At 43.1% G+C, this 12,383-nt stretch overlaps 1 protein-coding gene across 6 annotated transcripts in view; it reads right to left on the bottom strand.

Moving 5' to 3' along the window:
- KALRN (kalirin, RhoGEF kinase) overlaps positions 1 to 12,383 on the bottom strand; it is a 750,361-nt gene that overhangs the window by 297,105 nt on the left and 440,873 nt on the right. For all 6 annotated transcript variants that reach the window (XM_019553787.1, XM_019553783.1, XM_019553780.1 and 3 more), the window contains exon 11: positions 7,808 to 7,999. In XM_019553787.1, coding sequence (XP_019409332.1) covers positions 7,808 to 7,999 — 192 coding nt within the window. The remainder of the gene's footprint in view (positions 1 to 7,807; positions 8,000 to 12,383) is intronic.

Below are 12,383 nucleotides of genomic sequence, written 5' to 3'. Positions count from 1 at the left end.
AAAACCAGTGGACTAAAAATCAGGCATGCAAGACAGAACCACGGGTATGTGCGTAAGGTGGGCTGAGGAGCTGTGTGCGCGTGTGCACGTGCACACACATGCCTGCAGATATAGTTAAGGTTGCCTGACACTTTACATTATAAGACTTTGCTTTCAGTTGCTCATAACCTTGTCTGACTTAAACTGCTCATGCTGAAAGCAGGACTTTTCCAGAGCGCCCAGGAGCTGACGGCTCAGTGGCCGCTGCATCAGTTATCCCCTGCCTTGCAGCCCCCTGCCACTTGATGGGAATGGTCTCCAAAAACTGTCGATAGTAACAGTTACATTCAAGCAATAAATTACCGTGTGGGGCAAAATAAATTGTGAACTCTGGGTCAAACGAAGAGGAATAGCAGAATGATACACTCTCCTAGAAATGCTGTCGTGTTTGTTCTGTGATTAATGTTGATTCATTCCGCCGGCGTCTGTTCTGTTCTTTCGAGTCGACAGCAGCAGATCTTGAACGAACTCGCGTTCAGCTTTTCAGATTCCCAGTAACTCTATCATCGGATGGAAGCGAAGCTCTGTTAAAATTAAACAACTCTGTGGAATAGCCCTCCTAATTACAGAGCCTGACAAGCTAAGTGAATTTAATTTCATAGCCCATAGCTATCAAACAAAAGCAGGTAAGTTAGTAAAGTCTTCGGTGATGAGCTATTATTTGTTCTACATCATGGCACAAATCTGCTCCCATTACTCACTTGAGCAGTTCCACTAATATCAACAGGATTACATGTGTGCGTAAGGTGGGCTGAGGAGCTGTGTGTGCATGTGCATGTGCATACACATGCCTGCAGATAGTATAATATATACTATATATATATATATAGTTAAGGTTGCCTGACACTTTACGTTATAAGACTTTGCTTTCAGTTGCTCATAACTTTGTCTGACTTAAACTGCTCATGCTGAAATTTCCCTTACCAGGTATCAACCCAAGGCTGAAATTTCTGAAGACACTTTAGCTAAAATGGTTCAGTTATTGTTTTCTGAGAAAGAGCTCGGAGGAGAGGGGGAGGAATACAAGCTGGGTTGCCTCTGTTAACAAAATATTCCTGCAACCATTTGTTGAGAAGCTCCAGAGCTTCCATGCTTACTAGCAAGGACTCCCAGTTTGGCAGGAGCTAGCCCTGGGGTCAGAAATGTGCCTGTAGTCATTCTTGTGAAAATTTACCCAAATTTGGTCAACTTATAAGTGTCTGCTGAATTGTAAGTCACACACGTATGGCAGACGCGGTCTTCGAGACTCAGCATGTATTGACAGTGCTTCATCCCATCACAACTTCTACGGGCTGTGCCCACACTAGCCCCAGGGAGTTGTTGAACATGCTCCAACCTGGGGGTGCCAGGGCTGAACGAACCTGCCCTGGCATCACTTTTTCTTTCTGTCGGGCGTCACTCTGGTGCTAGGGTAAGACCTGCAACTTGACAGCATTGCTCTCCCATTCTTTCCATCTCCAGCAGCACGGAGAAGGAGAAACCTGCTTCACTGGAACACAACAGGAGTGAGAAACTTTGGAGGAAGACGGTCTTGGAGATGCAGCAGGGGGAGCTTGTCTGCCCCAATGCTAGACAGGACAGCTGTTTAAAACTGCAGCTTTACAATAAAATATCCTGAAATTGCAACATTCACCAGCTGGGACACAAAAAACAAAGGGTTGAAACAAGTGAAAGGCAAGGTTGGAATCACAATCAACACCACCAGTTTGGAGTGAACTGGACACACATTGCATGGGGCTAATCCCTGGGGATCTGAGAAGCCACTGTCTCGCATGCTGTTTGATGACATTTGTACACACAAGTGAGGATTGCTTCTGAAATCTAGGGGTCAATAGAAAAAACACAATAAAAAGACAGCCCAGCTCCCTCCCTCCCACCTTCCCAACCCCACATCTGGAGAATGCTATGACCTGAGTGGAGAAACAAGGCACTCCCTCCAGGAGCCTCTGAGTTTTCTATGTACTGGCAGGAGCATCAATGCTTCCCCATCACAAATCCTCTACTTGAACTGTGGCCAGCCTCCCAGCGCTACAGAAGAAGACAACCTCCCCTTCCCCTTTTCTCCGCCTACAAGCTGGTAGCATCCATGAAGCCCAGTACAGCAAGAGGAGCATGTACGTCTATCCCAGTGGTCCTCAACCTTTCTAGGCTCAAGGCGCCTCCCATTAGACTCAGGGCACCCCTTAGAAAATGCCAGCTCTTAGCCTTTGCTCATTTTTTGACTATGGAACAATAATAAAACAATTCTTCTACTACAAAGAACGCAGAAAGCTCAGACCAGGTCAGGATGATTTGGCACTGTGGATTCCTATTTGAAATCTCTCATGAAATCTATGAATGATGTGTAGGTGTTGGCACATCCAACAGTGCTGCTATTGGATGGCACCCTTACAAAGATCTCACGGCACACCATAGTACCTCAGCATCCGGGCTGAGAATCACTGTGTATACATGCTCGTTCACAAAAAGACACACACATAAGCACTTATATGTGCCTTTGTGCATGCTACTCTCAGTAATTAATGAGCAAAAACTCTTCCGAGGCATGTTTTATTCATGCTTGAAAACATCAGCGCTGCTGGCACGCAGACAGAAATGTGAACCACAGGTGGGGACGAGAGTTCCTGCTGCTCTAAGCAAGGGGAGAAAACACCATGTTCAGGAAACAGAGAACAAAATCAGCAGGGAAAGAAATGGCATTTACAAGGTGCTAAGTGAGTACTTGATTATACAAGAGCATTCAGACATTATTAATTATACAAAGTTGTTTGCAGCATCTCTTTATCTTTGCACGTTGTACGCAGAGTGCTGTCAACTGCAAGCATCAAAAAAACATGAGCCAAGCCTCAGATCACAAGATTCAAACAAAAACATCATAAATGGCTTCTTAGAATTTGCTTCCGTTTTTTGACCCTGGAGTCACAGATTCAAGCTTTTCTCCAAAACCAGGACGTCTAGAAACTCACTAAAAACATGAAAACAAAAATGTTGAGACTCGCCTGCTTCTCCATTTCTAGTAGCTAAAACTTTATAAAAAACACCAAATAACAGAAAACTGGCGTAATTTGCTGCAAGAGTCCCTGAAACCTGCAGATCTCAGCCAAAAACCTAAGCTCAAGCACCATCAAAAGGCCTTAGGGCAACGACTCATGTATAAGGTAACAAAAAGCCCCTATCTTGAGAACCCACCGGTAATAATTTGTCATTCTATTCTGGCATATGGGTAATTGGATTTGAGTCCCAAAGCCACACCTTTCTGCTCTTGGGATCAGAAATATCCAGACCCTTTGGTCTAAAAGGGTATGAAAATTGTTTATCATGATCTTTTTAGATGCCCTGTAATGTATGAGGATAGTGGGGCACATTGTAGAAAAGTTTTATGTGCCTGGGAACGTGTGAGCTTGCATTCCTCATGAATGGTGAGTGGGAGTGATGTATGCAGATCATCTTAAATTCAGGCCACTGAAACATTTATGTTGCACAAGAAATATCACATTTTCAGTATATGCCACATATTCTTCCAGGGACACTATTTTAGTGCTCTCTTAGACTTTTAAATGTTTTATTGCTACTATTTTTCATTACCTTCACCTGGTCAGAGTCCAATATAAGGATCTCAGGGGGGCCCTTTACATGCAGGAAGCAGTTTTTGGAGTCTCCCCCATCCAACAGAGTGAGAACATCATATACAGCCCTCCTTAAAAACAGCTACTGATCCAGGACTAAATACTGCCCTGTGTTTTCAGACAATGTAATTTCTGGCAGGAGAGAAGAAACACGGGAAGGGATTTTTTTTTTTTTGGCAAACTGTTCTTTTTATTAGTTGGGAACTGTTGAAAGCCGTTCAGGTGTTGGGAAATATGGAAGCCACGGGAAGCAGAGACAGACTGACGGGCAGAGTGCAGGTGATGCTGTCAGAGGTACATGATGAATGCAATTAGTCACGTGGCTTTGGCATTTATCACATCAGATAGGTAATTCTTCTCTGTTAGAGAGACTGCCCAAGGATATATGTTAATCAGGATGACATTCAGAGTATTTCCATAAAGGTGGTCTCAGAAGGACTGATTTCTTTCTACTTAAGTCTCTCCAGCCAATTCTATGTCTCAGTAGATTCATATATCAAAAACTAATGAGAATTTGAGAAACTCAGATGACGAATAGGTCTGGACCACAGTCTCTTGCATTATTGCCAAGAAAACACTATGCCAATTGCTCATTTCTACGGATGGAAAAGTAACACTTGTTTTTAACTATCTAAAGAATAATGTTAAGAAACTGGGGGCTGAAATTAATAATGGTTATCGTTAGCTATTTGTAAATGATTTATGCCATGATGTAAAGTGTGAAGGGTATGGAAGACCTGTTTAACATGCTAAAAAAACAGCATAGTCCCTGCTCTGAGGAGCTCACAGGCTAAAGAAGTGAATGGCCCCGGTAAAATGCACGGCAATGCAAACGAGCGGTATCGTTTAGCACAGAAGGCTGTGATGGCGTTATAACTGGAATGTTCCTGCAAAATATAGCAGCTATGGAGCTCAGATGACCAAATACATTACTGATGCCACTAGGATTTTTTTTCCTAGACATCTGCTGGAATTTAAGAGCTGGGTCTGAACATCTTCCACCATTCAGTTAAAAACATCCATGATCTCCAGTGGAATTTTACCAGATAAGCCCTAAGTGCCGACTCTAAAATTGGACCCTAATGTTTATTTTCTGTTGGATTGAAAGCCAAGTAAGTACACAACAGTATGCTAAATATGAGTTTATACTTATGGTCATAAATGAACATTGCCTTATGTATCTAAGGTGGAATGGAGACTGCACAGTTGTTAGAGCGGCAGATTCCTGGCTTTCACTCCAGTCGGGCACCGTGAGGCCTCGGGTGTTCTCACTGTGCGTGGGGGCCGCATTTCAGAGGCTACAGAGCCTGCACGTTTCTTGAACACATGTCCACTAAAGTAAGGTAGGTTGAGGCAATTATGGGCAAAGGATTTAAACACTGCTGGAGAGAAAGATGGCAAAGGAATCCAATTCCTTTCATTTTTGAAACGGTCTGCTATTTGTTTTACAACCCTGTTGAAAAACAGCAGTTGTATTAATTAAATCTCTACTTGACAATAAAGCTCAAGGTCCAAGTGATGCCAAGTCATAAGTCATTTGCATTAAGGTCAACCTGTTTTTAAACATAAACAGGCAAACCCAGATCCAAGCAGGTGCTTTGACTCTATTGTTTTAACATTTTGCCCTTTGCATCAATTCACTCTTAAGCCTTCTTAAGAACTGCCTGTATGGGGTGCCCTGTGCCTGGCAAACGAACACTGAAGCCACACCAATTTCCTTAGTATACTTTTCTGGCACAAAATATGCTGTTGGGTCCACGTACCTCACACCAGTGCTTTTAAGCTATACAAACCTGCTAGAATTATGATGTAGGCAAAGACAGGGCATGAAGTTCAGTCAATCCCCACAAAATCAGAATATTTGGGCTCTATGGGTATACCTACACTTGCGCTTTACAGCAGCGTTGACTACTTAGCTCCATAGTAAAATGTCACTGCCTATATGTGTGCCCATATTAGGATGCAGTAAATTAATTAACTCTGCCGTAGGATAGTATTGTCCAGAACAAGTATTATCCTAAGGTGGAATAATTTATGCCACTGCAACGCATGTGCAGATGGTGACTGGGGCATAAGGCTGCTACAGTGGGGGGGCTGCCTGCTGACTGTAGCCCCTCATGCTTCAGCCAGCCCCTCCACTGCCTAATGCCACCACCTGGAGCCTGGACCTAACCCCCTCCAACCCTGTTGCCAGCCTGGCTTGAATTGCTGCAACCCCAGGCACACGTGTAAATGTTGTGCCTGGGAGCAGCTGACTCTGGCATAAACCGCACTGGAGTTTATTGCATTGGGATAACTGCATGTGTAGATGCACCCTATATGAAGGAAGTGCCAAGAAGTGAAGGCTTCCCCTATGTTTCATTACTAAGCATTCCCCCAGGCTCCTGGGGTCTCTGTGGACTGAAATAATATCTACAGCCCCTTTGTCCAAAGGCTATTTAGAGTCTCTGGATATCCATAAATGTGAATTTATGCCCCAACCTTTCATCTGCTGTCACTGGACTTCTCTGTGTCCCTGCCACAGGGGCTTGTACAGACTATTTCTGCTGGTGTAGGGCTGGCATGGGCACTCCAGAGCAGCTGCTCCATTTCTCTGCATAGATCCTATATCGGGCTTTAGTGATACAGACATCCCAGGCTGAATGTTACCGTGAGCAAGATTCATCACATTGCAGTGAAATTCCAGTTTGGTAGCTGGTCCTAGAATACAGGTAGCTTCCCAGAGTCTTGTCCTTATTAGCATTGCCGCCTCCTATCTGAGAAGCTGAACTGGGGTTAGCCACAATGGGAAACGGTTATGAAATAACGCCTTGTGCCAATAACGTTTCCCATTGTGGCTAACCCCAGTCCTGCTTCTCAGATAGGAGGTGGCAATACTAGTAAGGACAAGGTAGATATGGCTCTTGTGTCCAGTGCAGGACCAGCTCCTCTTAGTTACACTGCGGGCACGTGGTCCTGCATTGGACACAAGAGGCATATCTAAAAATTATGGCCCTGATTCAGTAGTGTTTAAGCACATGCTTAACTTGGCACAAAGGAGTGCTTGAAGTCAACGAGAGACGAGGTGGGCTTAAAGTTAGAGATGCATGTTAATACATCACAGAATCAGGACCTTTATGGGCATCCTTGTCTGTCCTTTTCTGCCAACCAATGAAAGCCCTGGCTGATATTTAATATATATAAACGAGGGATGAAGTGCAAATCTGACTACCTCCAACATCAGCCTTCTGATTATTCAGGCTCTCAGACTCTGCTGAAGCTTTTCCTAAACAACTTGTTTGTAGCCTGTAATTCAGCTAACATGGGGAAAGCCTTCAACTTCTCAGAGCATATTTATGGATCAAGCGTGCTGTTGCAAACAGATGCTACAGCGCATGAAAACAATGATTCTCACTAATTCCACCTCCCTCGGAAGAAAACCTATCTTTAAAAGTCACTCGTCACAGAATGGCCTTTGGTCTACAGAAAAATGCGAAGCATGCTTTAATTACCTCCCCAGTGGCCTCTCATTTGATGTCTTGTCCACAGTATCTCTGTTGAGACGGCCTTATCTCTGAATGTTTTTCACTTACACTAAACAGCATTTATTCAGGTCTCCACCGAGTCACTGAAAACCACGCATATATGTGGTTTGTGACCATTACGGTTCATTTGGAAAATGAAAATCAGCTTTGTTAAACATCCTTTTTCCCCCCCGGTAACACTCAGTAACCATGGCATTAATTAATGCTACATTAAAAGGGGATTCCTCAGGGACCACATATTACATTGCAGGCATGTGTATACCTAACCAATTCATCCAAACCAATGGTCTTACTAAAAGCTTTCAAACCTAGTATGCCTGGCTCCTTATTGCACTAGCGACCTATTTTAAGTACAGATTTACTGTTGTTACATCTGTTATAGATTGTATCCCACTTTGTTATTGTTCCATAACATGCACCAAAGGGTTTTAAACACATCTTGTTTCCTCTCGACTGCGGCTATGACATACGCCTCCAAAGCAACTAAATCAGGAACCTGCACTTGTCCTGTGCAATGGAACCGTTCTCTTGTGACCTCTGAGTTTTCTGTTTGTACAGAGTGGATCTGTCTGCATTGCACCATAATGCAATAGAGAAAGTGTGTCCTGCGCATCTTACCTCTTTGGTGTGGGTATGGAAGGAGACAGACATGTCCAGGAGAAGTTTCCTTTGTTCCACTCTCCGGACAAAGTCCTGAATCCGCACTTCCAGATGCCGGGCTGCTTTGTAGATCTCTTCAGGATCACATTCCCCAGTCTGAGCCAACTGCTCTGCAGCCTCTAAGAGCTTGTCGGCATTGGTGTACGTGTTCTACCAGAAAGAGAAAGCAAGGAACAAAATATCAGTAATATTTTACTGTGGCAACCAACCTGCTGCAACAAGCTGTTTATACATTTGAAGGCATGAAAGCAATTGCTTACCAGAGTTATAAAGCAATGGTAATAATTCCTAGTGGTGCTGCCATCTGGGAGAGAAGCTAGTATAAACCCACGTGGACTAATCCTTGAATATGCATGAAATAGTTTCTCATTTGAAACACAAACCACGCCAATGCAAGCCTGCCTGGCAGATTAATAAGACTGTGCACTTGGGTTTTTTCCCCCCCTAAAATGTCTGGAATTTCTCAAAGATACTGTAATGAAGCAACTGGAGATAACTGCTCAGAGGCAAAAGTTGTCTTATATGACAACTGGCAGCAATCTAGTTTCAAAAGGTTTTTAGTGGCTATTGTATTGCAGCATGTCGTTGGGATAATCAGAAATGTCTCAACTACAAGATGTGTTTGTCTTCCAGTAGCTTTCTTGTGGGACAGCTCCAAGAGTGAAAGTTTGCTTTGAGTTGTTCCTGTGCTTTCTTCTTACCTGTTGCTCTGCACAAAAGGAAGAGTCAGTCCTACTATGGGCTGGTGAAAGGAACTCATCCAACCTTGTAAAATACTTGGATTGCAACTGAATATCACCATCCCCAGTCCATCTGAAGACAGCCCCCATTTACGGTATCACCTGAGCACCTCACAGTCTTGTCTCTACTTATCCCCACAATCACTTCCTTTAAGCTAGGTTGGTAACATTATCCCCATTTTAGAGCTGGAGAATTAAAGCACGGAGGAGTTAAGCAACTTGTCCAGAGTCACACAGGCAATCAGTGGTGCCGAGGGGACTGGGAAAAAAAATCCTTCCATTTGTTATGAACATCTCAGAATTGAAAAAAACAAAGAAAGAGAAAAATCCAATTCATCGTTTATTCTATTTTGGCCAGTTGACTACAAACACAGTTTTTGCATTCCTCCTTTTGCACAACAAAAATAGTTTAGTCCATGTTGTTATTCACAATAAATTCACAGGCCATAACATTTTCAGATTCTTATGCAGTAAATACGGTTGTGATGCTTACACACGGGCAAACACTAGCATATGTACCATTTCCATATATTTCTTTATTTCCTGGAAATTGCTCTACCTGCCTAAGAATTTGTAAACACTTGATTTCATAACTTTTAAATCAGGGGCCAAATTTAACTTAGCAACATCCCCTCAACCTGAAAGGCAATCTGACAAATGATTATAGGCTGAACGGCTGCTCCATTTGCAGACATTATTGTCAGTCATTTACTTTCACTGTAGTGGAGTAAATGAGAGTGCATGTTTTTGTGTTTTCATTTCTTTATTCTTCATTCTAATTTCTAGTACATTCAAAGAAATCCTCTTAGGTCACAGCACTTACTATACACATCAGTGCAATGTTTGGGACAAAGTTTAATATTGCTGTTTTGGCCATCAATGTACTGATATTTAAGTTCCACTAACTAACAAGGGGTTTAGTATGAGTTTTGGTTAATTATGTTCAGACTGAATTTAGTTCACTGAGATGACAATTAGGTACCCTACTGAACTCTACTGTAGGGAGAATTTAAATGTTTTAAGATTTAGATAACGGGGACAAACTGCAAGGACTGAATTCACTTTTACTCCCAGGAACTAGTGGCGTGTGAAGCTCTGGTCGCCGGTTCGATTTAGAGAAAATGTGCCAATTCGGAGGCCGAATCACCGAATCTGAATCAAATAGGGAGACAAAAAAAACACGCTCTGAATCGATTCAGAAGAGATTCAGAAAAAGATTTGGATATTTTGCAATTGAGAAGGCAGTCCTGAAGAGAAACAGAAACTAAGAGGGAGGAGGAGCGGGGGGGGGGAAGACTGACATCTGTAGCTGGCCAGTGACTGTGATCTTTCCCTTCCAATCACAGTGCTCTGGGGGAAGGATGTAGAAACAGCATATAAGCCTTTGTCTTAAGCCTTTCTGTCCCTTTTGTGAGCTGTTTCTGCCTGAGCACCGGGGAGGCCCCCTGTTACAGGCTACCACCCCTGCTGTTTTCATCCAGAGCTGCCAAAAAATGACAAAGTTATAGGTATTTCAGTGAGTCCCCATTATAGTCTATGGCCGAATCGCTGAATCTCTCTGAATCAACGCTGAATCTTCTGAAGCTGATTTGGCTGAATTGATTTGGAACAGCGATCCAAATCTCCAAATCGAATCACTGGCCTCCGAATTGTCTGGATCCAAATCAAATACTTCCCTATTCGCACAGGCCTACCAGGAACCCCATTTCACCCTGACTGGGAGGGATGGTGAAGTGATTGAGCCAACTTTCTGCATTCCTTCTGTAACACGGGTTACAGATGCATGGACGGTTCTGTATGGGATGAAGCGGTCCATGATGCTACAGAGGCAGCTAATACCATATCTGCTAGCAAGCTGCCCGGATATGGATGGAAGTTCATGCTCATCTTCCTCCAGGGTGAACCAGTGAGCTCATTTCCCTCATGTGTTGTGCCAGGGGACTTCAGGAGGACAGAAAATTTTGGTGTTCCCATGGAGGAAGTCTAGTTATGAACCACCTCCCATATTTTGGGATGTTTACCTAAAGGACACCTAATGAGATGCTGACCTGGAGTCTGCAACAGTACTCTAGAGAGCATGATTTGTTTTGTCACATGCCCCCCCATATGCCCCTCAGCTCCTTCTCTTCTGATCCTTGAAGTTCCTTAGAGTAGAGCCCTTAAATAACTTGAAGCTCCTTCTACTGGTTTGGTGTTGAGAGTCAGATTAACTGTCTCATGGGAAAAAATAAAGCAAAATATATGATGCACCCACTTAGGGAGATTTCCTTGAATACTGTTACTGCCCCAGGTTAGAAGTAAAGTTCAGGCCCCAAGCCCTCCTGGTATTCAAGAACCAGGAAGGTCCAATAGCGTCTACTTAGAAGCACAGAACCTGGCTTCCCACACATCTTCCAAGATTTCAAACCTTCCCTTAAGTTAGACGCAAGAGCAGAAAGGAAACCATGCAAGAGTTAATGTAGCCTGGAGATAAAATTACTGCAATTGGAAAGGAGACAACAGACATCTCATTCTCATTTCTGCTGGCCTAGTATAGGTCCTTGGCCCTATGAAAAGTTCTCTGTAGTGTCCTGAGAAGCAGTGGGAGGATGATGAAATAGAGACAACTAATCCCTTTCCTGCAGGGGAGATTCAAGCACAGATGGTCTCTTCCATATGTGAATATTGGGGAGATACTACACTGTTAAACAGCAGTAATAGTTTTACTGATTATTAATCTTCTGTTTGATCATTATTTGGCCCTCTAAGGTTATTCTTATTGGTGAAAGATAGTTTTTCTACCATTTCATTAACCCCAAAGAGAACAAATGGTAATGTGAAAACCCTTGAAATTCTATCCCACTGATCTGCTAACCAGCGATATATAGTGCTTAGGCACCATTTCAAGCACAAAACCAATTTTCATCTCAAATCTCTTAATAACCTTTCTGTACTAATCTTTGCATAATCACCTGCTGAAACCCATGAAATCTGCAATCACAGAAAATGAAAACACACTTCAGGCTTCAGGATGGAAATTTCTCTAATTTATGCTTCTGGAATTCATTTAACAGAGCGGGGGGGGGGTGTTATTTGTGTATTTTTTTCCTACTTACAAGAAAAGGCAAATGTTATTATAAAAAAAGATCACAGTTAAGAAAAGTCTACCCCACAATTCACAATCAGATGTGCTTGTTATCTGACCCTATTGCCATATCAGGTAACAGGATTCACTTAACTTTCACAAATTATTAAGGATTTGATTCCTATAGAAGGTGATTAAGAGGCTCCTTATGGAAAAAATGACTCAATGTTTCAAACGGCCAATGTGGTGCCTATCTTCAAGAAAGGGAGGAAAGTGAATCTGGCAAACTATAGGCTCATCAGCCTGACCTCTTTCCCGGGGAAGGTCTTAGAAAAAGGCCATCCTTAATGGACTAGCTGACGCCAACAACCTGAGGGATAGCCAGGATGGGTTTGTTGTGGGTAGGTCTTGCTTGCCAATCTCATTTCCTTTTATGACCAGGTGACCTATTACCTGAACAAAGAAGAAGAGATTGATGCCATATATCTTGACTTCAAAAAAGCCTTCGATCCAGTATCCCATGGTCACTTCTTGGCAAAACTGGCCAATTGTGGCCTTGGATCCACCACGATCCACTGGCTGGTAAATTGGCTCCATGGTTGGACCCAGAGGGTGGTGGTTGACAGAGGTCAATTGTCATGGTGCCCTGTGACCAGTGGGGTCCCCAAAGGGTCTGTCCTTGGACCCATATTGTTCAACATCTTCATTAATGATGTGGATATTGGAGTCA

This window comes from Crocodylus porosus, unplaced genomic scaffold, assembly GCF_001723895.1.
Source record: "Crocodylus porosus isolate Cpor-Errol unplaced genomic scaffold, CroPor_comp1, whole genome shotgun sequence".
NCBI lineage: Eukaryota > Metazoa > Chordata > Crocodylia > Crocodylidae > Crocodylus > Crocodylus porosus.
This window is presented reverse-complemented; position numbering and strand designations above follow the sequence as displayed.